Genomic DNA, 27981 nt, shown 5'->3' with positions numbered 1-27981 from the left:
CACCCAGCAGCTGTGGGCTGGGGACACGGGTCAGGCGTGGCCCCTGAGTGACTGCCTCATCCGATTCAGGACGCGTGTGCACTGTGTGCTGCCCGCTCAGGCCTCGGTGCTGGGGGTGTTCATCACCCTCATCCTCTCCCCTCTCCTGCTGAGCTGAGAACAGAGCGGGGAGGGCCACTTGCTGGGGGAGGCGCTTGCCAGGGGCACCCCTGGCTCTCTCCCTCCCAGAGGAAGGCTCCCAAGCTTCCTGGGTGCTGTGTGTGCCACTGGCCTGTCACTGGCCAGTTCCCTCCTGACCTCCCCCCAGGAGGACTCGCCCAGCCACCTGGGGAGAGAGGGCCTCATGCAGGAGAGAAACCCAGGACCAGCCGGCCCCTGTCCCTGCCCCCGCCCGGGGCTGCCAGTCCCGAGGGCCTCTTTCCCCAGGAAGTGCTCCTGGCTGCTCAGAGCGGCCGAGAGCCCGCCGTTAGCAGTGGGCCTGGGGAAGCCCAGTCCGCCGGCAGGGTGGCCGCGGTCGGGCGTGCCTGTGGCCTGGCTAACCCGCTCAGACAGGGGGACCTTGCCATTGCTAGCTTTGCCCTCTGTCTGGTGGTGAGGACAGGGCAGCCGGCTCTGTGCCAACGTCTGTGCCAACGTCTGCGGGCTGTCCTGAGCTCACCTGCCCCACCTCCGGCTCATTAACCCTTTTTGGTCCTGTGGGACGCGGGCCCCGCCCGGCCGCAGCCCGCCCAGGGCAGACTCTTTGATGCCGCCACTCGCTGGCTCCTGCCCACTGTCCTTGCATTGGGCCCCGGGGCTGGCGGGATTGCCCAGGAACCAGGGTTCAGCTTTGGGGTGGCCCCTTTCTGGCTGACCCAGCTGTCCCTTTCTCCTCCCAGCAAGTCAGCAACTAGGGCCCGGCTGGCGTGGCTCAGTGGTTGAGGGTCGACCTATGAACCAGGAGGTCACGGTCAGGGCACATGCCTGGGATTCGGGCTCCATCCCCAGTGTGGCGCGTGCAGGAGGCAGCCCATCAGTGCTTCTCTCTCATCACTGATGTTTCTCTCTCTCCCTTCCTCTCTGAAATCGATAAAAAAAAAATATTTTTAAAAGTCAGGGACTAGAGAGGAAGCTAAGTGTTCCCCAGAGGCCAGACCGGGGATGAAGATGACCAAGTGGTGGGGGACCCCCTCTGCCAAGGGGGGTGTGACTGGACGGTCTCCGAGGGTCCTAACGGCTGCCTACCCCCCGCCCACAGAGCTGAAGGCCACGGGCACTGCCCACTTCTTCAACTTCCTGCTCAACACCACAGACTACCGTATCCTGTTCAAGGACGAGGACCACGACCGCATGTACGTGGGCAGCAAGGACTACGTGCTGTCCCTGGACCTGCATGACATCAACCGCGAGCCCCTCATTGTAAGGGCCAGCCCGACGGGCGGGGGCGTGGGGCGCGGGGCAGGGGCCTGTCCCGCAGGCCGCACGCTGACCCCCGTGTCCGGCAGATCCACTGGGCGGCCTCCCCGCAGCGCATCGAGGAGTGCGTGCTCTCAGGCAAGGATGGCAACGTGAGTGCGGTGGGGCCCGCCGTGGGAGGGGGGCGGCCCCAGGTGATTCCCGGAGGCGGGGGGGCCAGGCAGGCACGTGGGTACCTCCCGGCTTTCCCTCTGGCCCCAGGGTGAGTGCGGAAACTTCGTCAGGCTCATCCAGCCCTGGAACCGAACACATCTGTACGTGTGTGGGACTGGCGCCTACAACCCCATGTGCACCTATGTAAACCGTGGCCGCCGGGCCCAGGTAAGCCTGTCCACCCGCCGGCGCTGCCCCCATCGGAGGCTCCATCCAGGGTTCTGATGGGAGGAGGGGCGTGAACCCAGCCCTGCACCTCCCCGCCCGGTGACGCTGGGTGAGTGGCCTCCTTCAGCTCCCACAGCCCGTTTCCTCGCCTGGACACGGGCTAATAGTTGCCTTTCTCATAGGTCGGTGTGCGGAGGCGGCAGGAGCTAGCTCCCAAAGCTCTTAGCACTGTGCCCGGCACCTAGTGGGCGCCCGCTCCCCACCTGGCAGTGGTTTCCTGGGCTGTGCCTGTGGATGGTGCCCGGAGCCCGGAGCCCGGCCAGGGGCCTGGTGGGGCCTCAGCGTCAGGAGGCTGGACGCCTGGGCCAGCTCCTGCCACTCAGCCGGGGGCAAGGCGGGGGGAGCTGCCCCTTCCCCAGCTCTGCCCACCCTGCCCGCTTCTGCCCTTTTCCATTTCCATGTGGGCACATGTGCGGCTGGCGTGACCTCATGGAGCGTATGTAAGCGTGACTGGACCTAGGGGCACGTGTGTGCAGGTGTGCGCCAAGCTGTGTATGTGTGCACGCACAGGCGCATCTATGTACTCTGGGGGCCCAGGTGCTCACGTGTGTTCCTGGCGTGTGTGGTGTGAGAGGCGGCAGCCCGAGCCCGCTCCCCCAGCCCCTGCCCCCCACCCCCGCTCTAATCCCGTTCCTCGTTTCCTCAGGCCACGCCCTGGACCCAGACGCAGGTGGTCAGAGGCCGAGGCAGCAGAGCCACGGACGGTGCCCTCCGCCCGACGCCCACAGCCCCACGCCAGGTGGGCTCATCCCTCCAGGCCCCCGCCAGGCAGCCCTGCCTCTGAGCGGAGCTCTTCCTGGGCCCGGCCCTCCTGCCAGGACCTGCACCCAGGCCGGCCTCCCCAGGTCCCCTATCTCTGTGCCCCTCCCAGCCCCTCCCCGGCAGTGACTCTGAAGGCCCCAGCAGGATTCATGTCCGCTTGTGTGCACCCCGCAGGCGAGAAATCATGAAGCCACCAGGTGGGGAAGACGGGAGCCTGGGGACAGCCATGCCTGAGCCCTCAGAACACATGTGTGTAGACATGCATGAACACACGCCAACATACATGTGGGCACACATTTGCTCTCAAGCCCACACTTTGCTCAGCACCCCGAGTGGGAACATGGCACGTGTGTGCAGTCCGGCATCTCTCTCAGGGGTCCATGCCCCGGGCCTCCGTGGGCCCCGGTCGGCACAGGGGCGGGAGGGGCAGAGCTGTCTGTCACTGGTCCTGACCTGGGACTGGGCTGGGGGCTGGGGGCTGGGGCTGGGCAGGGGCGGGCAGGGGGCCAGGGGCTGCCGGTGAATGAGAGCAGATGGTCGCGAACATGTGTGTCTGTGGCGGGCAGTACTGAGAATGGGGACCATCAGACTGCATGTGTGTCAGCGTGTGAACAGTGGGCGCCGTGTGCCGCAGTGAGCGTGTGCAGCTGCAGTGAGCGTGCCCAGCTGTGTGTGCAGCCGCAGTGAGCATGTGCAGCTGTGTGTGCAGCCGCAGTGAGCGTGCCCAGCTGTGTGTGCAGCCGCAGTGAGCATGTGCAGCTGCGTGTGCAGCCGCAGTGAGCGTGCCCAGCTGCGTGTGCAGCCGCAGTGAGCGTGCCCAGCTGCGTGTGCAGCCGCAGTGAGCGTGCCCAGCTGCGTGTGCAGCCGCAGTGAGCGTGCCCAGCTGCGTGTGCAGCCGCAGTGAGCGTGCCCAGCTGCGTGTACAGCCCCGTGTGTGCTGGAAGCCGCGTGTGCAGCGTGAAACTGGAGACGGGCCTGTGCACACCTCCCATCTCCTCCCCCGCCACCCGCTGCACCCCTGCCTCTGCGCCTCTCCTCTCTCCTTCTCCCAGGAGCTCTCCCGGTCCCGTGCCTTCCCCAGCCTCCCCACTGGCATCCGCGGGGCGGGGCGGGGCGGGGAGGCGCAGGAGGCCTTGTGAATTCCGTGTGGTTTGGGCGGCAGCCTTCCATGCCTGGCTCCCTGGGGAGACCTGGAGGCCCCGTGGGGGGGCAGGCAGAAGGCCATGGCCAAGGACATGGGTGCGGCACAAAGCCTGGGGCACGGTGACCTCAGAGCCCTCTGACCTGGTGGGACCTGATGGCAAAGGACAGGACCCAGGCCCTTGGCCAGTGCCCCTGCCCCGACCAGGTGGCAGTCCTCCTTGGCCCAGGGCAGGCCGCCGTAGCTCAGAGCTGCGCCTCTGGGCCCAAGGAGGCCGCGCCAATCTTCCGACCAGCGGGCGTGGAGGGGCTTCAGGCCTGTGAGCCCGCCCATGCCCTCCTCATGGCCCCCGAGCAGAGCGCGCAGACCTGGGGCCGGGCAGCCCTCCCTGGGAACCTGCGGTGTGGCGCTGCCCTGGCCGCCTGGCCGGACCGAGAAACTCAGAGATCGGGGGAGTGAGGGGCGGCGGCTTCGGGGTAGCCCTGGGCTGTGGACCTTGCCCTTCCGGCCGCGGGACCGGCCTGGGACGCTGAGCCACCCTCTGCCTGCAGGATTACATCTTCTACCTGGAGCCCGAGAGACTCGAGTCAGGGAAGGGCAAGTGTCCGTACGACCCCAAGCTGGACACGGCCTCAGCCCTCATCAGTGAGTGCCCCCCCGCCCTGTTCTACAGCCCCCAAGGGTGGCCTCTGCTTCCTTCCGAGCAGGGAGTGTGGTGCCAACACTTACCTCAGGGGACATGCTGGCCCTGAACCCCCCAATGGGCCCCACCTGGTGGGGCGAGGGCTGCAGACAGACCCCAGTGTGCGTGAGCTGAGGGGCAGAGACTGGGCAGATGGTGGTGTGCAGGGGCCAGACCCCACCCTGCAATCCAGTGTGGCCGCGGGCTGCCTGGAGGCAGGACAGGGAAGGCTGGGTCTGTAAGGGGGTGTAAGGGGGGTGGGGGGGTCGATAATCCCATCGCATGTCCTCGGTTTGCCTGGAGGGTGGGAGAGGCCAGCAGGAGGCACCCCCGGGGAGTCCCCGCCCCGTGACTGGTTGGGGGAGTGTTTTGGTCTGGCCAGGTGTCTGGGGAGGTTGGGGGCATGTTCTCCGAGGAGGGGTCCTGTCTGGGCCTCAGGAGCAGCTGCTGCCGCTGCCCCCAGGGGCGAGCCCCCGCTGACCCCGGCCCCTGCACTCTGCCTGTCCCCTGGCTGCCCAACCCAGCCAGCCTCCCGGAGCAGCTGCTGGGCACCGTGCCGCCTCCACGGCGCCAGGCCCCCGGGGCAGGGGGTGGGCATCTTCCTCCCATCTTGGCAAGCGGGAAGGCCCCCGCCTGATGGTAGAGCTCAACCAAGGCGCTGCCGGGGACAGGGCACGCCGGGGAGGCTGGGAGCGAGCCAGGTGCCGGCATCTTCGGGCGGAGCTGTTATTAAAAACCAAATTATATGAAGTTACACTTAAATCAGTTACTTAAAGAAGGGACATGCGCTCAACACTCCCTGCTTGCTGGTATCTAGCATTTTGTATTGTCCGCTCCTGGGGTGCTGGCCCGCGCTCCTGGGGGTGGAGATGCTGTGAGTGGTGGTGGCTCGTGGGCCGTGTCAGGGCCCTCTCTCGGCGGGAGGCCCCCCCAGAAATGGGCTCTGGCTGCTGATCAGAGCTCGTTGCTGCTGAATCCCGGCCCCCAGTGCCCGTCCCGCATTGCCCAGCACCCACTCACCAGTGCCCTGGGCAGCCCGGGGGAGACAGGCCCTGCCCCCCTGCAGGTCCCGTGGGCTCCTGGCATCGGCTCTGGTCCTGGCCAAGGGCGGCCCCTGACTGACCCCTCCCGCCCACAGACGAGGAGCTCTATGCGGGTGTGTACATCGACTTCATGGGCACGGACGCGGCCATCTTCCGCACCCTCGGCAAGCAGACGGCCATGCGCACGGACCAGCACAACTCCCGCTGGCTCAACGGTGAGGCCCCCGCCGGCCCCGGGCGGGCAGGTCTGGGATGTCGTGGGGATTCCCAGTCCTGTGCCTGGCTGGGGAGGGGTTGGGGTGCTCCTGGATCCAGGGGGGGCGCGTTTGGGGAGGAGTCGGGGTGCTCCTGGATCTGGGGGGGCGGGGGGAGGGCTGCCCACTGACCCCTGCACCCGCCCCGCAGACCCCTCGTTCATCCACGCCGAGCTCATCCCCGACAGCGCGGAGCGCAACGATGACAAGCTGTACTTCTTCTTCCGCGAGCGCTCGGCCGAGGCGCCGCAGAGCCCCGCCGTGTACGCCCGCATCGGGCGCATCTGCCTGGTAGGCGGCCCCTCCCACCGTCTGGTTCTGACAGCCTTCTCCTCGGGCCGGGCCGGGCAGGGCCGGGCAGGGCAGGGGCGTGGGACGGGCGCGCAGATCCAACCCGGCCCTGCCCTGCCCGGCCCCCAGAATGACGATGGCGGCCACTGCTGCCTGGTCAACAAGTGGAGCACCTTCCTGAAGGCGCGGCTGGTGTGCTCCGTGCCCGGCCACGACGGCATCGAGACGCACTTCGACGAGCTGCGTGAGTCCCGGGGGCGGGGCCTGGGCGGGGGGCGGGGCCTGGGCGGGGGGGGCGGGGCCTGGTCAGAGGCCCCGTCGGGGGTCTCCCTGGGCGGAAGCGGGCAGGCCCTGGGCTCCTGCCACGGGCCCTCCAGCGGCTGCTCCCTCTGTCCCCAGAGGACGTGTTTGTCCAGCAGACCCAGGACGTGAGGAACCCGGTCATCTACGCCGTCTTCACCTCCTCCGGGTGAGGCTGGGCGCCGCAGGGGAGGGTGCGGCGGGGTTGGGGGCCACGGGTCGTGGAGGGCCCCAGCCCCCGGGGAGCTGTGAGGTGGGGTGGACCGGGAGGGCCTGGGCCCAGGGTCTGCCCCGGTACCAGCAGCGCCTGCCCTGCCGGCAGCTCCGTGTTCCGAGGCTCCGCCGTGTGCGTCTACTCCATGGCTGACATCCGCATGGTCTTCAACGGGCCTTTTGCGCACAAGGAGGGCCCCAACTACCAATGGATGCCCTTCTCGGGGAAGATGCCCTACCCGCGGCCAGGCACGGTGAGCACCCCACCTCCCCCTTCCTCTCCTTCTGTGAGACCCCAGCGGGGCGCTCGGGGCGGGTGGGAGAGGGCGAGCACACACACAAGCACACGCACACACATGTCAACCCACCTTCACCCTCCCTGCAGCTGAAGCTTCTCCAGCACTTTCTAACCCTCCCCTGAGGGCATTTTCCATCGATTTTTAGAGCGGGTGGAAGGGAGGGGAGAGACAGAGAGAGACATGGATGTGAGAGACACATCGGTTGGCTGCCTCCCACACAAGGCCCCATCAGGGCCCGGGGTGGAACCTGCGACGGAGGTACGTGCCCTTGACCAGAATTGAACCCAGGACCCTTCAGTCCATGGGCCGATGCTTTATCCACTGAGTCAAAGCGTAAAGCTGAAATTTTAAAAACACCGTTTACACACGGCTGCACGGGCTGTGACGCAGCTCAGCCAGGGTCCCGGAACAAGGCTGGTGGGCCGTGTGGGGGCTGCTCCTGGGACGGGGGGGCCCCTGCTCCTGGGGCGGGGGGGGCCCCTGCTCCTGGGAGGGCTGCTCGGGAGCTGGAAGTTGGAGGGAAGAGTTCAGGGCAGAAGCAGGAGGCGGGCTGGTCAGCGTGTGGCTGACAGCAGGTGAGGGGTGGGGTGGTGGGAGGTGATTCCCCTGCTCTTGGGGTTTCAAGGTCACAGCGGGCGTCTCAGCAGGAGGCAAAGTGGCTGATTACATGCAGCGGGCAGTACCGCTCCGTGCAGTCAGCTGAGGTCAGGGAGGCGAACTCGGAGGCTGGGCAGGGTCGGGAGGGGAGGGCATAGCCGGGCGTTAAAGGAGTTCAGGGCCTGCAGGCCTGCTGAGCGGGGCCGGGTGGGGCGGGTGGGGCAGCATCCAGAGGGGAGAGACCACAGGGCGGGGGGACGTGGAAAGGGAGTGGTCAGCTCTGCAGAAGGTGGCACATGGGGCCAGGGAGGTGGCGTGGGGTCGGCACTGTGGGACCTGGGGCCTCCACTGGAGCGGGCCCTGCAGAGAGGCTGGGCGCAGGGCAGACGCCTGGCTGCACAGAGGAGCGAGCAGGCGAGGCGGTGGGCAGGCAGGCAGACAGAGGCCTGCACGGAGGAGCGAGCAGGCGAGGCGGTGGGCAGGCAGGCAGACAGAGGCCTGCACGGAGGAGTGAGCAGGCGAGGCGGTGGGCAGGCAGGCAGACAGAGGCCTGCACGGAGGAGCGAGCAGGCGAGGCGGTGGGCAGGCAGGCAGACAGAGGCCTGCACGGAGGAGCGAGCAGGTGAGGCGCAGGGCAGACAGACAGAGGCCTGCACGGAGGAGCGAGCAGGCGAGGCGGTGGGCAGACAGACAGAGGCCGGCACGGAGGAGCGAGCAGGGGAGGCGGTGGGCAGGCAGACAGACAGAGGCCTGCACGGAGGGGCGAGCAGGCGAGGCGGTGGGCAGGCAGGCAGACAGACAGAGGCCTGCACGGAGGAGCGAGCAGGCGAGGCGGTGGGCAGACAGACAGAGGCCGGCACGGAGGAGCGAGCAGGCGAGGCGGTGGGCAGGCAGGCAGACAGAGGCCTGCACGGAGGAGCGAGCAGGCGAGGCGGTGGGCAGGCAGACAGACAGAGGCCTGCACGGAGGAGCGAGCAGGCGAGGTGGTGGGCAGACAGACAGACAGAGGCCCGCACGGAGGAGCGAGCAGGCGAGGCGGTGGGCAGGCAGACAGACAGAGGCCCGCACGGAGGAGCGAGCAGGCGAGGCGGTGGGCAGGCAGGCAGACAGAGGCCTGCACGGAGGAGCGAGCAGGCGAGGCGGTGGGCAGGCAGACAGACAGAGGCCTGCACGGAGGAGCGAGCAGGCGAGGCGGTGGGCAGGCAGGCAGACAGAGGCCTGCACGGAGGAGCGAGCAGGTGAGGCGGTGGGCAGACAGACAGAGGCCTGCACGGAGGAGCGAGCAGGCGAGGCGGTGGGCAGGCAGGCAGACAGAGGCCTCTCCTGCGGCCGTGGGTCCAGGGAGCCCCCCGGCAGCCTGGGCCTGATGCGCTCGCCTGCCTGCAGTGCCCGGGCGGGACCTTCACGCCGTCCATGAAGTCCACCAAGGACTATCCCGACGAGGTGATCAACTTCATGCGGAGCCACCCGCTCATGTACCAGCCCGTGTACCCGCTGCAGCGGCGCCCCCTGGTGGTCCGCACGGGCGCCCCCTACCGGCTCACCACCGTCGCCGTGGACCAGGTGGATGCAGCCGACGGGCGCTATGAGGTGCTTTTCCTGGGCACAGGTACCCACTGCTGCTCCCTGCCCCTCCTGCGCTGGGCCCGCTGGGTGGAGGGTGCTTCTCCATGGGGCTGGGACCTCCGCCGTTGGGGTTGCTACAGGCTGGTCAAGGTCAACTCTGCCACCTTCCTCCTTTGGAGCCTTCTCCCTGTGGCCAGGATAACAGACGAGGGGTGGGCAGACCCCATTCTCATCCCTGGGGGACAGGAGACCTTGTATGAGCAGGAAAGGGGGGACATGGCAGACACCTCCAGGATATGTGGGTCCAAATACTGACACATGCTCTCGTGGGCACCGGCGTGAAACGCACCCACCACAGCTCCGGCCGCCTCTGCATGGGCCGCCGGCGCCTGCACTGAGCGGTGCCCAGCAAGGGTCTGGTGGGGGGGGGGGCGCCCCTGACCCCCGGCCAGTCCTCTCAGACCTCTCCCCGTCATCGGGGAGGCTTCGGCCCTGGCACAGAGCTGCTGACCACTGCCCTCGGGGTCGGGCCCTGGTGGGGACGGGGCTGAGGCCGGTGCCCCTCCCCCAGCGCCCTCAGCCCCCTGAGGCCCTGCCCGGCCCGTTCCAGACCGCGGGACAGTGCAGAAGGTCATCGTGCTGCCCAAGGACGACCAGGAAGTGGAGGAGCTTATGCTGGAGGAGGTGGAGGTGTTCAAGGTGGGTGTGACCCCAGGCCTGTCCTCGCCCAGGCCCTCAGTGCCGGCGCCGGACTCAGCCCCAGGGCGGGGCCGGGGGGGGTCCCAGAGCCCCACGCTGACCCTTCTCTCTTTCCAGGACCCAGCGCCCGTCAAGACCATGACCATCTCTTCCAAGAGGGTGAGTTTCAGGGAGGCGGGCTGCGGGAAGGATGGAGCCTGCTCCCCTTTGGGGTCGTGCCCTGGGCACAGGGGTGGGGAAACGGAGGCACAGAACAGGAAGGGAAGGGGCCCGCCCAGCTGGCTCCTGGTGGGGGCTGCCTGGGGGAGGGAACTGACCTGCCCCTCCCCCTGCCCCTCCCTCAGCAACAACTGTACGTGGCCTCCGCTGTGGGCGTCACCCACCTGAGCCTGCACCGCTGCCAGGCCTACGGGGCCGCCTGTGCCGACTGCTGCCTCGCCCGGGACCCCTACTGCGCCTGGGACGGCCAGGCCTGCTCCCGCTACACGGCGTCCTCCAAGAGGTGTGCACCCCAGACCCGAGGGATTCCAGCCACAGGCCCCCTCCGGGGGGTTTGGAGGTGGAGGTGCTGTCACCCAGAGGGAGTCTGTGACCCTGGTCTCAGGGTGCAGGGGCCTGGGGGGGGCGAGCTTCCTTAGGCAGCTCCGTCAGTGGCTCTCCTCACCCAGGCGGAGCCGCCGGCAGGACGTCCGGCACGGGAACCCCATCAGGCAGTGCCGCGGCTTCAACTCCAACGGTGAGTGCGCCAGCCCCCCCCCACCCCCCACCCCCACCCCCGCCAGCGTGGATCTCATGCAGCCACCAAGCTGCTCCCCGCCCCAGGGGAAGGAGTCTCACGCGGCCCCCAGGGGTGAGGGTCTTGGGGTTTCAGCACACGACGTCCCCAGCACCCCTCAGGAGTGGGTGGGTGGCGCGCCCCGCCCCTTACGGGTGGGGGCCCTGTCCACGCGCCTTGCCCCTCGCCCCTCGCCAGCCTGCCCTCCGCTCCGCTCGCCCGCAGCCAACAAGAACGCGGTGGAGTCGGTGCAGTACGGCGTGGCGGGCAGCGCCGCCTTCCTCGAGTGCCAGCCCCGCTCGCCCCAGGCCTCCGTGAAGTGGCTGTTCCAGCGCGACCCCAGCGACCGGCGCCGCGAGGTGATTGCTGCCCCCCCGCCCCTCCCGGTGCCCCCCGCACCCCGTGGGGCAGGAGCCCTTTGTGCGTGGAAATCGCATGCGGGTGAAGGTGGGTTGGGGCCCATCAGGGGCAGCCTCGGTCTAAGAGAGCCCCCCGGCTCCCTCCCTGTGGGGACTCCCCCGGGGAACCGGTGACATGGGCCCGCGGGGTGCCACCGTGGGAACCAGTCCCAGCCGCGCCTCTTTACCTGCAAGCCCCACACGCGCTCCGTCGGACGGCACCCCACGGTGCGGGAGCGTCACTGGGTGAGCTCCAGGGGGTAGAAATCCTGTGGGGCACCCTCCTCACGTGGGCATTCTCTGAGGAGCCCCAGCTGGGTGCTCTCATGAAACAGACATCCTCTGTGAGTGCTCCCCAATTCTCACCGCACAGACTCCCCAGTGGCCACCCCCCTGAAGGGAAATGGATGCCTCATTCAGATGTTACGTGTGAAACCCTGCCTGTGGGTGTTCCCTGCTGCTGGGAACTCCCACGGGGCCCTGCCCGGGCGGCAGAGGGGGTCACAGCCCTGAGCCCGCTCCCTGCCCGGGCGGCGGGGGGGTCACAGCCCTGAGCCCGCTCCCTGCCTGGGCGGTGGGGGGGTCACAGCCCTGAGCCCGCTCCCTGCCCGGGCGGCAGAGGGGGTCACAGCCCTGAGCCCGCTCCCTGCCTGCGCGGCAGTGGGGGGGGTCACAGCCCTGAGCCCGCTCCCTGCCTGCGCGGCGGGGGGGTCACAGCCCTGAGCCCGCTCCCTGCCCGGGCGGCAGTGGGGGGGTCACAGCCCTGAGCCCGCTCCCTGCCCGGGCGGCAGTGGGGGGGTCACAGCCCTGAGCCCGCTCCCTGCCCGGGCAGCGGGGGGGTCACAGCCCTGAGCCCGCTCCCTGCCCGGGCGGCAGTGGGGGGGTCACAGCCCTGAGCCCGCTCCCTGCCCGGGCGGCAGAGGGGGTCACAGCCCTGAGCCCGCTCCCTGCCTGGGCGGTGGGGGGGTCACAGCCCTGAGCCCGCTCCCTTCCCCGGGCGGCAGGGGGGTCACAGCCCTGAGCGCGCTCCCTGCCTGGGCGGCGGGGGGGGGGGGAGGGGGGGGGGAGGTCACAGCCCTGAGCCCGCTCCCTGCCCGGGCGGCTGGGGGGTCACAGCCCTGAGCCCGCTCCCTGCCTGGGCGGGGGGGGGGGGGGTCACAGCCCTGAGCCCGCTCCCTGCCCGGGCGGCGGGGGGGGGGGTCACAGCCCTGAGCCCGCTCCCTGCCCGGGCGGCGGGGGGGGGGTCACAGCCCTGAGCCCGCTCCCTGCCCGGGCGGCGGGGGGGGGGGGGTCACAGCCCTGAGCGTGCTCCCTGCCTGGGCGGGGGGGTCACAGCCCTGAGCCCGCTCCCTGCCCGGGCGGCGGGGGGTCACAGCCCTGAGCCCGCTCCCTGCCTGGGTGGTGGGGGGGTCACAGCCCTGAGCGCGCTCCCTGCCTGGGTGGTGGGGGGGTCACAGCCCTGAGCGCGCTCCCTGCCCGGGCGGCGGGGGGGTCACAGCCCTGAGCCCGCTCCCTGCCCGGGCGGCGGGGGGGTCACAGCCCTGAGCCCGCTCCCTGCCCGGGCGGCGGGGGGGTCACAGCCCTGAGCCCGCTCCCTGCCCGGGCGGCGGGGGGGTCACAGCCCTGAGCCCGCTCCCTGCCCGGGCGGTGGGGGGGTCACAGCCCTGAGCCCGCTCCCTGCCCGGGCGGCAGTGGGGGGGTCACAGCCCTGAGCCCGCTCCCTGCCTGCGCGGCGGGGGGGTCACAGCCCTGAGCCCGCTCCCTGCCCGGGCGGCAGTGGGGGGGTCACAGCCCTGAGCCCGCTCCCTGCCCGGGCGGCAGTGGGGGGGTCACAGCCCTGAGCGCGCTCCCTGCCCGGGCGGCAGTGGGGGGGTCACAGCCCTGAGCCCGCTCCCTGCCTGGGCGGCGGGGGGGGGGGTCACAGCCCTGAGCGCGCTCCCTGCCCGGGCGGCGGGGGGGTCACAGCCCTGAGCCCGCTCCCTGCCCGGGCGGCAGTGGGGGGGTCACAGCCCTGAGCCCGCTCCCTGCCCGGGCGGCAGTGGGGGGGTCACAGCCCTGAGCCCGCTCCCTGCCCGGGCGGCAGGGGGGTCACAGCCCTGAGCCCGCTCCCTGCCCGGGCGGCAGGGGGGTCACAGCCCTGAGCCCGCTCCCTGCCCGGGCGGCGGGGGGGTCACAGCCCTGAGCCCGCTCCCTGCCCGGGCGGCAGTGGGGGGGTCACAGCCCTGAGCCCGCTCCCTGCCCGGGCGGCAGGGGGGTCACAGCCCTGAGCCCGCTCCCTGCCCGGGCGGCAGGGGGGTCACAGCCCTGAGCCCGCTCCCTGCCCGGGCGGCGGGGGGGTCACAGCCCTGAGCCCGCTCCCTGCCCGGGCGGCGGGGGGGTCACAGCCCTGAGCCCGCTCCCGCCCTGCAGATCCGCGCCGAGGAGCGCCTCCTGCGCACGGACCAGGGCCTGCTGCTCCGCGCCCTGCAGCTGGGCGACCGCGGCCTGTACTCGTGCACCGCCACCGAGAACAACTTCAAGCACATCGTCACGCGCGTGCAGCTGCACGTCCTGGGCCGGGACGCCGTCCACGCTGCCCTCTTCCCGCCACTGGCCGTGAGCGCCCCGCCGCCCCCAGGCGCCGGCCCCCCGACGCCTTCGTACCAGGAGCTGGCCCAGCTGCTGGCCCAGCCGGAAGTGGGCCTCATCCACCAGTACTGCCAGGGCTACTGGCGCCACGTGCCCCCCAGCCCCAGGGAGGCTCCCGGGGCACCCAGGCCCCCGGAACCCCAGGACCAGAAAAAGCCCCGGAATCGCCGCCACCACCCCCCGGACACATGAGGTGGCTGTCAGAGGCCTCCCACGGGCCACCCTCGCCCTGTCCCTTTTAATATAAAGATATATAGATATATATATATAAAACATCTATATTCTGTACACACCCTGCCCCTCAGAGACAGTATTTATTGGCGGGTCTACACGGCCTGCCTGGGCGGCAGCATCGGCACACTCAGCCCCGTGCTGGTCAGAGACGGACGGCAGAGAACAGGCCGCTGGCCCCGCCGCCGGTGGCCAGGCCAGGACTGCACGGCCCCACGCCGCCGCTGGGATCCACGGGACACGGAGGGAGCGCGCGCCACCAGACGGGCACGGACTGAACGCCCTCGCCAGCGTGTGCTGTGCCTGCGCCGCCGTGGACGGAGGACTGCTGGCGGACGGGGTGGGAGGGGGCAGCTGCACTCGAGGGAGGAGAGGGGTGCGGGCCATCACAGGACGGCCCTGCCTGGGAGGGGCGCTCGGTCAAGGCCAGCCCCTGCCCAGGTATTTATTCTCTATTTATTGGGGAGGAGAAGAGGGACGCTGTGTGGGTGGGGCAGCCCGTCCAGCCCTCCCTGCCGGCCACTCTCCCTCCTCTGGGCTGTTGGGTGCCCCTGTGGCTCAGGGGCTGGCGAATTGCAGAGGGGCCGGCACCAGCGGGGCTGCGGGCAGAGGGGGCTGCGGGCAGAGGCCTGGGGACGGCAGGGGCTCCCCGGGGCTCCCTCCTGCCCCCGCTTCAGATGAGGGGTGTACATAGCTCTGGGGGGCAGGCGGATGGGGCTCCCGGAGGCCCTCGCCACCCCGGCCACAGGCCCTTGGGTTCCATCTTGTTAATAAACACTGGCTCTGGGACTGGACTGCGGCTTCTCCTTGGCGGGGGCAGGAGGGTGGGGGCTCAGCCTACGCCCAGATCTGCCGCTGCTGCCCCCTCACCCTGTGCAGCCTGGCACCCGCCCCCACACATGCTCTCCCGCAGACGGCTTCCCTCCCTCCTTCCGTGTCCGTCCTTCAGCTCACCTTCCCCGGCGTTGTGTCCAGCCTGTGCCAGTGCTAAGGCAAGACAAAGCCACAGCCCTCGCCACCAGCCCCGACCCCCGGCGACAGTCCCATCTTCCTGCCTGCGCCTCGGCTCCGCAGAGGGCCCGCCGAGCAGATGCCGAGGTGGGAGGGGGTGGCTGAGGAGCCCGTGGGCCAGAGGTTGAGTCAGGCCCGGCAGCCACAGCGAAGCCCCGTGGGTCCAGCAGGGCGAAGGCCAGACCTGGTGGCCAGGGAGCCAGGAGGGCAGTGGGCTGGCCTCACTTTAAATAAACTCAAGATGCAGAAAACAGGTTTTTGGCGGTTTAACCATCCTGGGCTCCTGCACCCGGCCCCCTGGGCAGAGGTGGGGCGGAGGATGGATGAAACCTGAGGCTCCCGGACAGGTCCCCCGCCCCCCAGCAGGAGAGATGTTGAAGCCCGTGGGGGGAGCCGACACCCACACTGCGTGTTAGGGCCAGTCCAGTGCTGGCTGGGGCCCTGGCCCGCCTCAGGCTCCTGGGGCAGATGGAGCCGGGCATGAGAAGGCAGCCAGGTTCCGGAGGGAGCCAGCGGGAGGCTCGGGGCCCTGAAGGGAGCCTTGGGACCCCAGGGCTGGGTCTTCCGATGGGGGCGGGGCGTCTCCAGAGCCCGGGAACCCAACACTCCAGGCTCAGCGGAGCTCCATCCCAGCGGCGCAGCTGTCCCGCCCGAACCCACGGCACACAGACCACAGACCCCTAAGCCGCGTGCCTCGGAGACCCCTAAGCAGCTTCCAGAGCACCACAGGGTCCCGGGCAGGAGCAGAGCAGATGGCCCCTCCCACGGAAGGGCAGACCTGCTCCAGACTCGGTTTCCCCAGCTGACAACAGACCTGCAAAACGTTCTCTGCAAGACCCTGGCCACCTCTGCTGGTCAGAGACCGTATTGCACTGAAGTACACGTACAAGCAGGCACGTGACCGTGTGCATGCACACGGGTACACACACGCACACATTCCCATATGCACAGGCACATGCCCACGGGCACACAGGCAAGTGCACGCTAACATGCGTGCATGTGTGCACATGTACATGCATTTATAGATCCATGCACACAGGGTAATTCACACGTGTGTATAAGCTCATGTGTGCATGAAGAGAACTATACAAAAGCACATGCTTGTACACAATCAGGTGTGCATGGGCACACTCATGCACTCAAAGGCACACATGTACACAAAAGTATAGACGGACAAACGTGTGTCATGTCATTGCCTTACGTGGTGCCAGTAAAGGATAGACATGCCCTAGGCACACATAGCAGGCATGCACCCCACCCAAGTCCACTGGCATCATGGCACGTCCAGGCCCCGCCAGCCTCTGTGTGGCACAAATGGAGTGGCCTCCTTTCTTCTTGACGCCCTGAAGAGCACGAACCTAGTGCCAGTCACCAACTCTTCCCAGTCACCTCCCACCGTGTGGCTCCGCCTCTTCTCCTCCAGCAGCATCCTGGGCTCCTCCTCCCTCAGCTCCTCCCTCAGCACCCTCAGCTCCTCCTCCCTCAGCTCCTCCTCCCTCAGCTCCTCCTCCCTCAGCACCCTCAGCTCCTCCTCCCTCAGCACCCTCAGCTCCTCCCTCAGCACCCTCAGCTCTTCCTCCCTCAGCACCCTCAGCTCCTCCTCCCTCAGCACCCTCAGCTCCTCCTCCCTCAGCTCCTCCTCCCTCAGCACCCTCAGCTCCTCCTCCCTCAGCTCCTCCTTCCTCAGCTCCTCCTCCCTCAGCACCCTCAGCTCCTCCTCCCTCAGCACCCTCAGCTCCTCCCTCAGCACCCTCAGCTCCTCCCTCAGCACCCTCAGCTTCTCCCTCAGCTCCCTCAGCTCCTCCCTCAGCTCCCTCAGCTCCTCCTCCCTCAGCTCCTCCCTCAGCACCCTCAGCTCCTCCCTCAGCACCCTCAGCTTCTCCCTCAGCACCCTCAGCTTCTCCCTCAGCTCCCTCAGCTCCTCCTCCCTCAGCTCCTCCCTCAGCACCCTCAGCTTCTCCCTCAGCTCCCTCAGCTCCTCCCTTAGCTCACTCAGCTCCTCCCTCAGCACCCTCAGCTCCTCCTCCCTCAGCACCCTCAGCTCCTCCTCCCTCAGCACCCTCAGTTCCTCCTCCCTCAGCACCCTCAGCTCCTCCCTCAGCTCCTCCTCCCTCAGCACCCTCAGCTCCTCCCTCAGCACCCTCAGCTCCTCCCTCAGCACCCTCAGCTCCTCCTCCCTCAGCACCCTCAGCTCCTCCCTCAGCACCCTCAGCTCCTCCCTCAGCACCCTCAGCTCCTCCTCCCTCAGCACCCTCAGCTCCTCCCTCAGCACCCTCAGCTCCTCCCTCAGCACCCTCAGCTCCTCCTCCCTCAGCTCCTCCCTCAGCACCCTCAGCTCCTCCCTCAGCACCCTCAGCTCCTCCCTCAGCACCCTCAGCTCCTCCTCCCTCAGCACCCTCAGCTCCTCCCTCAGCACCCTCAGCTCCTCCTCCCTCAGCACCCTCAGCTCCTCCTCCCTCAGCACCCTCAGCTACTCCTCCCTCAGCACCCTCAGCTCCTCCCTCAGCACCCTCAGCTTCCTCTCCCTCCGTACCTTTGGCTCCCCCGTTGGTACCCTGGCACTGATGGTGTGGGCGCTCTCCCCCAGGGCAGGCATGAGCTCACAAAATGAGAGTGCAGAGCCCAGTGCTGGGCACGCTTCTCCCTCTACTCCCTGCAGCCAGCCCTGCCCATGGCCCCCACCCCTCGGCTCCCCTTTCTGAGCCTGTACCCTACAGACAAGTCTCCCTGCTGTAGGGCAGGGGCTGGACCCTCCCCAGGGTCTCCTGGAGGGTTTGGGGAGGGGTAGTGGGGTGCAGAGTCAGCAGTTGGGGGATTGGGGCCATGCTAGCCCGATTAGAAGGGATGGGGCTGAGCTAGAGTCACCTGTCCTTGTCTCTGATTGGCTCTTGGGTACCCCCGGCACCCAAATCCCACTAAGCAGCCCCACCAGGCCTGCACAGCTGTGGGGAGCCAGTGGATTGCTCGCACAGTCCCGGGGCCAGAAGGGTGTCCTGGGAGGCCTGAGCCTGGCTCTGGAGAGCCCTCCATCCGGAAGAGCCCCCTGACCGGTTCCTCCCGGCCGCGGGCCATGGGGGCTGGGGCCAGCGCCGAGGAGAAGCACTCGCGGGAGCTGGAGAAGAAGCTGAAAGAGGATGCGGAGAAGGACGCCCGAACCGTGAAGCTGCTGCTTCTGGGTAGGGGTGTGGGCCAGGAGGGCCCTGCCACCGGTCAGAGGCCTGGGGGCGGGCAGGCCTCCCTTCTGGGGAGCAGGATGAGCCTGTGACAGGGCAGGGAACAGAGTGGAACATGGGCATGCCGTGGAACCCCCTCCAGAGGGCCCACCTCAGGCAGCCGTCCCTGGAGAAGTGGGTACTGGCCACATGTTTGCTCTGGCTGGGGCAGGGCTCAGAATCCAGGGCCTCCTGGGAAACCCCACGACAGGACTGCTCCCCTGGGAAGGAGGTCACAGTGCTCCCCAGAGTGGGCAGCCTCTAGAACCACCTGGAGCCACGCACAATGGTCCTGGGTTCCAGAACTTTATTGCAGGCGGACCTGCAAAGCAGCTAAAGGGGCAGGAGTGGTGCCAAGGCCCAGGGCATCCATCAGCAGGCCCACGGTCCCATGGCAGTGAGGGGACAAGGCGTGCACCAGTGCCTGGAGGCCTCTGCCACTCCCCAGGGGAAGAGATGTTTTGAGGGGTGCAGGCTCCACCCAGGCTCTCCAGGGTCCAGAGACTAAGCCAGAAATCCCATTAACTGTGCCCAGCGCCCTGGCAAGAACAGGCTTATGGGGGCTGTCAGCTGTTCCCCCCCTCCCCCCTCCCCCCGCCCCCGCAAAAGGCGCTAATGCCCTCTCTGACACACTCCCTACCCCAGGGGAGAAACCGGGCTGACCCGGCTCAAATAATCCCGTGCTGCGGTACCAACTATTTCCACAAGGAGGCGCTCCAGGCTTTCTTTTGGGTCTCAAACGAATAGTCTGCGTAAACCTGGGTTTGGAGGTGCCCCCGCACAGCTGAGGTCGTGGGTCCCCTCCGCCAGTCTTCGTCAGACAGTGCTGACATTTACAAACGTCTTCCTGCCAGGGTGTCAGGGCCCTACTTTGGGAGTGAGGGGGAACCAGGTGGGCGCTCTGGGTCGGCCTAGCCATCTTCCGGGCCTGGGAGCAGGGGCGGGAGGGGGCAGGGGAGGGGGAGATGCGGTCAGCGCGGCTCAGAGGCGGGGCTTCCCTTGCAGGTGCCGGCGAGTCCGGGAAGAGCACCATCGTCAAGCAGATGAAGTGAGTGTCCCCGCCGTGGGAGGCCGCGGGTTGGGGCGGGGCGTGCGCACAGGGCCTGTCCTTCCCCACCCGACCGCGAGGAGGCGCTGACCCCGGCCCGCCCCGGCCGTAGGATTATCCACCAGGACGGGTACTCGCTGGAAGAGTGCCTCGAGTTCATCGCCATCATCTACGGCAACACGCTGCAGTCCATCCTGGCCATCGTGCGCGCCATGACCACGCTCAACATCCAGTACGGAGACTCCGCGCGCCAGGTGCGCCGGGGCGCGGGCTGGAGGCGGGGAGCGGGGCGGGGGGGGGTGGGCTCCGCGGACTCGAGGCGCGGGACTGGGCCCAAGTCCGGGTCACGACCCACCACTCCCACTGTGTCCCCAGGATGACGCCCGGAAGCTGGTGCACATGGCAGACACCATCGAGGAGGGCACGATGCCCAAGGAGATGTCGGACATCATCCAGCGGCTGTGGGAGGACTCGGGCATCCAGGCCTGCTTCGAGCGCGCCTCGGAGTACCAGCTCAACGACTCGGCGGGCTAGTGAGCGCACAGGCGGGGCGGGGCGGGGGCGCGGGCCCTGCTCCACGCCTGCACCCACCCAGCCACCCGGGGTCTCCGCAGCTACCTCTCCGACCTGCAGCGCCTGGTGACCCCGGGCTACGTGCCCACCGAACAGGACGTGCTGCGCTCGCGTGTCAAGACCACCGGCATCATCGAGACCCAGTTCTCCTTCAAGGACCTCAACTTCCGGTACCGCCCGTGCCCGCGCTCTGCTCCCCCCCCCCGCCCGCCCCCGAAGTCACCGCCTCGGGGCCCTGTCTCTAGGAGGGACCCGCCCCTCTCGGATGACCCGTCCGCTGCCCGTCGGGTCTGGGGGCGCCCCCGCCAGCCTTGGGAGGCGAGGGGAGGCCTGTGGTCACGGCCAGGGGGCTCGATGCTCGGGTTCAGGCCCCGCCCGCCCGCCCGCAGGATGTTCGACGTGGGCGGGCAGCGCTCGGAGCGCAAGAAGTGGATCCACTGCTTCGAGGGCGTGACGTGCATCATCTTCATCGCGGCGCTGAGCGCCTACGACATGGTGCTGGTGGAGGACGACGAGGTGGTGAGTTTCCGGCGGACCTGAGCGTGAGGGGACCGACTCGGAGCCGTCCGGGGAGGAGCGGAGGCAGCCACAGCCCCGCGGACGGGGTTCGGGGGGAAGAGGGGGGGGGCTGACCCGAAGCCTTCCGCGCCCAGAGGGGGGGGCGGCCCGCGCCCCCGTGCCCGACAGCGCCGCCCTCCGCAGAACCGCATGCACGAGAGCCTGCACCTGTTCAACAGCATCTGCAACCACCGCTACTTCGCCACCACGTCCATCGTGCTCTTCCTCAACAAGAAGGACGTGTTCTCCGAGAAGATCAAAAAGGCGCATCTGAGCATCTGCTTCCCCGACTACGACGGTGAGATCCCAGCCCGGCCGCCAGGCGGCGCCCCTCCCCACGGCCTCGCCGCGCTCCTCCACGGGACCGAGGTGGGCGGGAGTGAGCGCCCCCTTCCGCCCCCCACCACCCCCCACCCCAGGGCCCAACACGTACGAGGACGCGGGCAACTACATCAAAGTGCAGTTCCTGGAGCTCAACATGCGACGCGACGTGAAGGAGATCTACTCCCACATGACGTGCGCCACCGACACGCAGAACGTCAAGTTCGTCTTCGATGCTGTCACCGACATCATCATCAAGGAGAACCTCAAAGACTGCGGCCTCTTCTGAGGTGCGCTCCCCTCTGCCCCGTGCTCCCCCGGCCCCTGTCGGGCCCCCTGACCTCCGTGCCCAGCGCATTCCCGCTCCCCACGCCACCTCACTGCAGCCCACCCACGCCACTGCCGGACCCGCACCTCCCAGGCCCCTCTGCTTCCAGGCTCCACCCCCTGCCACAGGCCCCGCCCCTGGCCCACAAGTCCCACCCATCTCATCTCTTTGGACCAGGCCCCAGGGCCCCGGGCGTCCCTGCTTTCAGACCCACCTCCACAAGGTGTCAGCCGCAGCCCAGTTATACGGGGGCTGGGATGCTGGCAAGGTTCCTGAACCATGTGTGTGCTGAGGCCCTGCAGCCCAGCCACCCTCGCCCCAGCCTGTGGCCCCACCAGCCACCAGCCCCAAACCCTGCGTCCCACTAGCTGGCCGTTCCTGCCCTTCCCCTGTGGCTCCCGGGCCTCCCGGAGCCAGGTCCCCCCAAGCCCAGCGCTGCCCTTCACGGCCGGCGGCACTGGCCGCAGGACCCACCGCAGCCAGCCCCAGCTAGGAGCCGGCAGGACTCGGGGCAGCTGGCGCGCACGGTGACTCAGCAGTGTCCGCTGACCAATCTCCTGCTGCCCTCCCGCCCCAGGGGGCCCGTGACTCACCCGGTGGGTCTGGGCTCAGCAAACAGCCCTCCCTCGCGGAGTTCCAGGCACTGCAGGGGGCAGGCGGGATCCCTCCGGTCCAGCCTCCCACTCCATGTGACAAGTCGGACACCTGTCTGCCCGGTGGCCAGTGACTGTCCCTCCCAGCCGCTTCAGGGGTCCAAAGTGGAAGCCAGCTCTGGCCCTGGCATCTCCTACCCATGAATTAGTGAGGGGGCCAGGCCTGGAGCCCCTGGGTGCCAGGGAGGGACTCGTGCTGGACCCTTCCCCACATACCAGTCTCAGAGGAGCCCCTAGCCCCTTCCCCCACAGCCCTGCCCCCTCCGTCCTTGGACACCAGATCCCTGCCCCGCTCACCCACCCACCCGCAGTGCTCCCTCCGGCCGGTCAAGGGGATGGTCTGTGAGGGAGGGTACTGTTGACACCCATGGTGGCCAATGGTCGAACTGTCCCGAGGGGTGGCTGGGGCAGAGTCCAGCTCCATCGATCAGCCCCGGCAGAGAAGTTGGGACAGGATGGAGGCCCCGAGGGGGTCCATCAGGTGGGGTCACAAGCAAATCAGGTGACCCTGGTTCCTGCCAGCAGCGTCTCTCGCCCTGTCTGTTCAGGGCTCCCTCCCTGGCAGGAATAACAGCGCCATGCCTGACCCGTCAGGGACAAAGCCCACGTCCCCTCAGCCCTACTTTACCAGCCACCGGCCCCTGCTGGTCCCGTGGCCCGGCCTCACTGCCGGCGAGGGCAGGCCTCGCACCCCCGCTAGAGGCACTAGGCCCGGGGTCGGCAAACTGCGGCTCGCGAGCCACATGCGGCTCTTTGGCCCCTTGAGTGTGGCTCTTCCACAGAATACCACGGCCTGGGCGAGTCTATGTTGAAGAAGCGGCGTTAGAAGAAGTTTAAGTTTAAAAAATGTGGCTCTCCGAAGAAATTTCAATCGTTGTCCTGTTGATATTTGGCTCTGCTGACTAATGAGTTTGCCGACCACGCACTAGGCAATAAACCTCCGCATCGGCCCGCTGTCCTTTCTTGGGGCGAGGGGGGTGCTAATTATCGCGAGTTGTGGGTGATATGAAGAGCACCTGGCTGCCATGGCGGGGGCACTCAGGGACCAACGCGTGCCCCTTGCTGGGGGCTGGGAGGGCGAGGAGCCACGGCAATGTTCGCAGGGACAGTCCCCCATCAAGAGGGCGTTTGGAGGTGGAAGTGCATCTGGCGGGCACAGCCGGGCGGACACGGCCCAGGGGCTTGGGGGCCACCATTGCCTTGATCAGCAGCAGGGAAGGGGGCATGGGGCGGGGGGACAGCGGGACGTGCCAAGGGCCAGCCGGGGGCCTGGGCTGCAGAGGGTGATGGTTCTCGGGAGCCCCTGAAGCTAGGGCGCCATCGCGGGCCTGGGGGAGGCAAACGAGGCGTTCCCTCTGGTGCAAAAGGTAAGGTTGGGCCAAAGATGTCAATAACCAAATAATACGTTAATGCAATATTTAAAAACCAAAATGGCTGCAAAACGATCCATGTGCAAAAATATCAGAATTCTAAATAAAGACAAAATCCGAGAGGCCCCGGGCAGCCGTTGGCGCCACGTTGGAGCCGGGCGGAAGGAGAGATGTCCCCTCCTGTATGCGCTGCCTGTATTTTTAATGGTTCATTTTCTCACATAACTTTAGTGGAAAACAACATTGACATGATTGACAGTAGGTATATTAAAATGCAAAATATTACTTTAAGCTTAAGTATTTCTTTTTTAAAAAAATATATTTTATTGATTTTTTACAGAGAGAAAGGGAGAGGGATAGAGAGATGGAAACATCGATGAGAGAGAAGCATCGATCAGCTGCCTCCTGCACGCCCCCCACTGGGGATGTGCCCGCAACCAAGGTACATGCCCTTGACCGGAATCGAACCCGGGACCCTTCAGTCCCCAGGCCGACGCTCTATCCACTGAGCCAAACCAGCTAGGGCTTAAGTATTTCTCTTACACCTAAAACAATGTATAATTTTATTTTTCCTGACTTTAACGGAAACACGATCATCAGTGATATCTTCCGAATCTGCTTCTAGAAAAACGAATCATTAAAATTTTTGATTAAAAACACATATAGGGGCACACATGTTTCCTGGGACCGGTGTGAGTGGACCGGGGGTAGATATGGGACGACAGGTCCTCGTTACCCCGTGGGGCCAGCATCCCCAGGAGTGGGGCTCAGCGACAGCATCCGGGTCTGTTGGCCACGTGCACGTGACGCCCCCGGCAAGCTTGGACCACAGAGGAAACTGAAGGGGCGGATGTCCAGGCCTGTGGCCACGGGCAACACCAACCAGGAGGCCGTTGGCTCTTGGAGCTGGGGTGCAGCTGTGAGCCTGCGGCCTGGGGGGCTGGAGGGGGAGGGAGGTGCCTGGACCTGAGCACGGGGTTGGGGGGACACTGGTAGGTTAGGGAGCCCAGGACACGTGGGCACCACGCTGGTGCTGCTCAAAGGCCTGAGGGGAAGATGGGGCTCGGGCCAGTGGGTTAGGGCCCCCGCGGGGTGGTCTTGGGCCTGGCTGAGCGGGCCTGTCCCTCTGCCTGCGCAGCTGCTGGAGTGAGGCGGGCGGGGAGAGGCGAACAGGACTTCATTGGAGAGACAGGAGGAGGACGAAGCTGCGGGGAGCTGGAGGTGGTGGCTTGGAGGGGGGCCCGTGGGGTCTCCCACAGAGCCGCCTGCTCTTGGAAGAAAGGTAGTGAGCGCCCCAGCCTTCCTGGGCAGGGTTCAGAGAGAAGCCCAAACACCACGCAGGGCCGGACCCCCTCCAGGGGTCCCCTTCCATGCATCCCTAACCCTCTGCCTGGTCCTCAGCCCTATTCCTGGGCCCCAGGGGCTGGGATGGTGCCTCGCCTCAAGCGCCCTGTCGGGGGGGCTGGCAAGCCTCCGCGGCCCACTCAGCACCCCAGTGTAAGGACACCCTGATCCACAGCCCCGGGCAGAGGCTCAGAGCGCTGGCCACGGCCTGGCCTGGTGATGTGGGCAGGGGCGCCCACTGCAGGCCCCGCCACCATCCGGCCCCACCTGCCACGTCAAGGTGCCCCAGGGCCCTCGCGGCCTTCAGCTCTGGCTCTGGCGGGACTCACCTGGCCGGCCGCGAGCAGAGATTAGAGGAGCCTGGCAGCCGGGAATGCGCTGACGTCAGGACCTGACCGGTAGCCGTGGGGGCTCGGCCCTCCCCGCAGGCACTCGCTCGGCCCGTGTGACTTGGGCTCATTAAGCCGCTTCAGTGGCCAGAGAAGCTGGGGGCCAGGTCTCAGGGGAGAGAGGGCGGGCACGCAGACTGGAGGACAAGAGGTCACCAGCTCTGGGACTGTGGCTGGGGAAGGACTAGAGAGGAGGGCCCCTCTCCTCCCCTGAATTGTGCCAGCTGAGCCCCTCCTCATGCTCGAGGGGGAGTGTCCCAGGCTCCAGGCGGGGAAGGGTAGTAGGAGCTGCAGGCAGGGGTCCCGAACCCGGGCACATGGAGCCCTAGAAACCCCCAGCGTGACCCCAGGCCCATGTCGCGCCCAGCACGCAGCCCTGACCGTCGGGGCTCCTGTTTTCCTGTGGCCGAGCTGTTTCCTCCATCCAGGCGCCCGCCCCTCCCCCCCGCCCCCAGACAGGCCCCCGGGGGGCTTCCCCAGCATCAGCTTTCCGCCCACCTGCAGGCGCCTTCTGGCCAGCCGGCCTGGAGAGAGCACCCCGAGGCCTGAGGCTGGGCGGTGGGGGCCAGAAGGCGAGCAGCCATGGGACCCATAGGAAGAGGGTTCTCACAGGTGACCTTCCACCTGGGCGTTGAAGGATGAGTAGGAGTTTGCTCAGGAGGTGAGGTGGGGTGGGGAACCAGGAGCAAGTGAAGGCAGCAGAGCGAGTGGCTGAGTGGCTGCCGGCTGTGAAGGTGGAGAGGCCAACTGGGAGGAGGGGCAGGGAGGGAGGGAGGGAGGGGGCGCCTGCAGGGGGTCCTGTGGGCGGGGTGAGTACCGATGACACTGGGCTCTGGGGAGGATGGGTGGGGCGAAGAGGGGCCTCACTGGCAGACAGGGTCTGGGCTCACTGTGTGGCTGGTGTGCCAGGGGAGGGGGTGGCATGGTGGTGGCAGGGGCTGGTATGGTGGTGGCAGGGGAGGGTGGCATGGTGGTGGCAGGGGCTGGTATGGTGGTGGCAGGGGAGGGTGGCATGGTGGTGGCAGGGGCTGGTATGGTGGTGGCAGGGGAGGGTGGCATGGTGGTGGCAGGGGAGGGTGGCATGGTGGTGGCAGGGGAGGGTGGCATGGTGGTGGCAGGGGAGGGTGGCATGGTGGTGGCAGGGGGTGGTATGGTGGTGGCAGGGGGGGCATGGTGGTGGCAGGGGGGGCATGGTGGTGCCAGGGGGGGCATGGTGGTGCCAGGGGGGGCATGGTGGTGGCAGGGGGTGGCATGGTGGTGGCAGGGGGGGCATGGTGGTGGCAGGGGGGGCATGGTGGTGGCAGGGGAGGATGGCATGGTGGTGCCAGGGAGGGTGGCAGGGGAGGGTGGCATGGTGGTGGCAGGGGAGGATGGCATGGTGGTGCCAGGGGGTGGCATGGTGGTGGCAGGGGGGCATGGTGGTGCCAGGGGGGGCATGGTGGTGGCAGGGGTGGCATGGTGGTGGCAGGGGGTGGCAGGGGCGGGCGGCATGGGGAGAGGAGGCTGTCCGCCCAGAGGCCACAGGACATGACTGAAGAGGGAGCAGGAGAGCGAGGGGTCCAGCCCCGGAAGGAGGGCTGAGTAACCCTCGGGGGCCTGGCAGGCTCTTGGGTGGGAGATGGGGCAGTGAGGGGGGCTGGGCTGAAGGCTGAGATGAAGCCATAAAGCTCTGCCCGCCTCCACTCCAGGCGGCTGCCCCCCACCCGGCTGCATGGACAGACGGCCCTTCCCTCTGGTTTCTGGGAGAAGGCGCCGGCAGTTCTGAGCCCCATCCTGGCTGCCAGCTGTCCGGCCACCACAGGCTGGGCTGGGAGAGTGGGCAGGTGGCGGGAAAGGCTGGGAGCTGTGTTTGCCCTGGCCCGGGCCCAGGCCCAGCATCAACAAACAGGCAGCCCCTCCCCCCACCCGGCCTGGCCCAGGGACCCCACATCATGCCGCCTCGGCCTCCCACAGCAGCCCAGCCCAGCCACCCCCGCTCCTCCCCTCTGGATCGAGGACCTAAACACCCACATGCTGAGTGACCTTGAAGCCAGGCCTGGCCCCTCGCGAACCGCCCAGTGGAAGCACCGGCCCTTTGCAAATGGCTCCTGTGAGCACCCAGGGTTCTGTGGGTGCAGACGGGCCAGGCCGGCGACCCTGGTCAGAACCCCTCCATCTGACTCTGTCCCCCGGGCAGTCCTCAAGCCCCTGGGAGGGTGAAAGTCTTGGGGTCCCTCATGACCAAGGTCAGCTCTGACCTGGGGATTCCACCAGCTCCAGATCAAGAGGGAAAGCCAGTCCCTCCGTCCTTCAGGCGAGGGAGGGCGGAGTGGGGGGTGAGGTTTTCAGCATGGCCCCTCCCTAGCGCCTGTCTCTTTAGCCCTCCCAGGCCTCTGGCGCTCCAGCCTAAGCCGATCCCTGCCCTTGGCTCACAGCTTCCCCGCCCCCACCCCCCTCAGGCCATGGGAAAAGACGGAGCCATTTCCTGTGACACTTAGGGACACTGAGGCACACTGAGGCTTGGCTGTGGCGATGTTGTGAGTCAGTAGGAAGAGACTCCGGGAGTCCTGACTCCCAGCACAGGAGCACAGGGGTTAGGCGTCCCCCAGCACCAGGGGGTGGGGGGGAGCACTCAGACACAGAGACACCCAGGCTGGGGCCAGAGGAGGCCACAGGATTCATAGGGTCAGAGCCAGTGGCTTCTCAGCTGGACACAGCTGCTCTGGGAATGCACCCCCCCAGCTCACCTCCGAGGTAAAGGCCTCCCCCTGCTCCCTGCCGGCTGGGCCTGGGGGCCTTAGCACCCACCTCCCACCTCTGGACACCAAAGTCTTGGGTGGGAAGCAGGTAAGAGTAGTATGGGAGCCCCCAGCCCAAAACAGGGCCACCCCCAAACCCCTTGTTCCAGGGCATCAAGTCCCAGCCCCACTTCCCACAGGCAGACTGACAGCCGTCTCCTACTCAGAAATAAAGAAATGGGGACGCGGCCAGGGAGGTCCGGCAAGGAGAGGCTCCCTCCTGTCCTCGGCTCCTGTCCCATCTGTTCAGCCTCAGTTGCGTCTGAATGTCTGGGATGAGGACAGAATTGATGCAGGGACACCCTTCCCGCCCCCCCGCCCCCCCCGCCGCATCCCTACCCCACCTCTGCTTGGCAAGGGTGAGGAGGTGGGGAGGCCGCGGGGTGTCTGCAAGCCCCCATTCAGGCATCTCACTAGGCTGAGCCCTGCGCCCTGCCCATTTCCAACTCCACTTGGCTGGAGGGCCCCTCCGGCTCAGGGAGGTGAGGGCTGAGCCTTTCGGGGTGTAGGGGGCTCCCAGGGAGTCTGCTTTGAACAGAGGCATTTCCCCCTCCCTCCTCGCCCGCTCCCCCCTCCCCCCCAAGATTCAAATGCGCCCTCCCGGACCAGCGGCTAGGGGCTCCCTAACGCTCACGCAGCTCTGGGCCGGCCCGCGGGGCCTGGCCTCTCCGGGACCCGCCCC

The 27981-nt window shown here is 67.7% G+C and overlaps 2 protein-coding genes across 5 annotated transcripts in view; both read left to right on the top strand.

Annotated features, from left to right (window-relative positions):
* The window catches only part of SEMA3F (semaphorin 3F), a 31677-nt gene extending 17168 nt beyond the window's left edge, over window positions 1-14509 (top strand). Inside the window, exons 3-19 of one of the 2 annotated variants that reach the window (XM_080673859.1) lie at window positions 1238-1398; window positions 1485-1547; window positions 1657-1776; window positions 2483-2575; window positions 4291-4384; window positions 5560-5679; window positions 5870-6009; window positions 6139-6253; window positions 6409-6478; window positions 6632-6776; window positions 8805-9027; window positions 9595-9683; window positions 9801-9842; window positions 10028-10185; window positions 10352-10419; window positions 10684-10817; window positions 13266-14509. In XM_080673859.1, the coding sequence (XP_080529985.1) occupies window positions 1238-1398; window positions 1485-1547; window positions 1657-1776; window positions 2483-2575; window positions 4291-4384; window positions 5560-5679; window positions 5870-6009; window positions 6139-6253; window positions 6409-6478; window positions 6632-6776; window positions 8805-9027; window positions 9595-9683; window positions 9801-9842; window positions 10028-10185; window positions 10352-10419; window positions 10684-10817; window positions 13266-13676 (2246 nt within the window). In that variant the 3' untranslated portion in view covers window positions 13677-14509. The remainder of the gene's footprint in view (window positions 1-1237; window positions 1399-1484; window positions 1548-1656; window positions 1777-2482; window positions 2576-4290; window positions 4385-5559; window positions 5680-5869; window positions 6010-6138; window positions 6254-6408; window positions 6479-6631; window positions 6777-8804; window positions 9028-9594; window positions 9684-9800; window positions 9843-10027; window positions 10186-10351; window positions 10420-10683; window positions 10818-13265) is intronic. The other variant, XM_080673860.1, reaches the window with a different exon arrangement.
* Window positions 14510-18238: 3729 nt separating this feature from the next.
* On the top strand, window positions 18239-22369 carry GNAT1 (G protein subunit alpha transducin 1). 3 transcript variants are annotated; one of them, XM_080673083.1, is made up of 7 exons: window positions 18239-19240; window positions 19362-19519; window positions 19601-19729; window positions 19949-20078; window positions 20297-20415; window positions 20537-20728; window positions 22202-22369. In XM_080673083.1, exons 1-7 carry the CDS (start codon window positions 19199-19201, stop codon window positions 22254-22256), a joined length of 825 nt encoding a protein of 274 aa, XP_080529209.1. In that variant the 5' UTR covers window positions 18239-19198; the 3' UTR covers window positions 22257-22369. The 3 variants fall into 3 exon arrangements, with proteins under 3 accessions (XP_080529209.1, XP_080529210.1, XP_080529208.1); XM_080673084.1 differs by having other exon boundaries at window positions 20262-20415; XM_080673082.1 differs by having other exon boundaries at window positions 20537-22369.
* Window positions 22370-27981: the final 5612 nt, after the last annotated feature.

The sequence above is a fragment of the Plecotus auritus genome, assembly GCF_963455305.1.
Source record: "Plecotus auritus genome assembly, chromosome: 6".
Classification (NCBI taxonomy): Eukaryota; Metazoa; Chordata; class Mammalia; order Chiroptera; family Vespertilionidae; genus Plecotus; species Plecotus auritus.
The sequence above is the reverse complement of the archived record's forward strand: the minus strand, read 5'-3'. Positions and strand labels throughout refer to the sequence as shown.

What these genes read in the sequence shown, in the direction of transcription:
- GNAT1 (XM_080673082.1), top strand. Translation starts at nt 19,199, where the DNA reads ATGACCACGCTCAACATCCAGTACGGAGACTCCGCGCGCCAG. An exon ending in TGGTGGAGGACGACGAGGTG is followed by an intron (nt 20,079 to 20,296) that starts GTGAGTTTCCGG and finishes CCTGTTCAACAG; the next exon opens with CATCTGCAACCACCGCTACT. An exon ending in CTGCTTCCCCGACTACGACG is followed by an intron (nt 20,416 to 20,536) that starts GTGAGATCCCAG and finishes CCCCCACCCCAG; the next exon opens with GGCCCAACACGTACGAGGAC.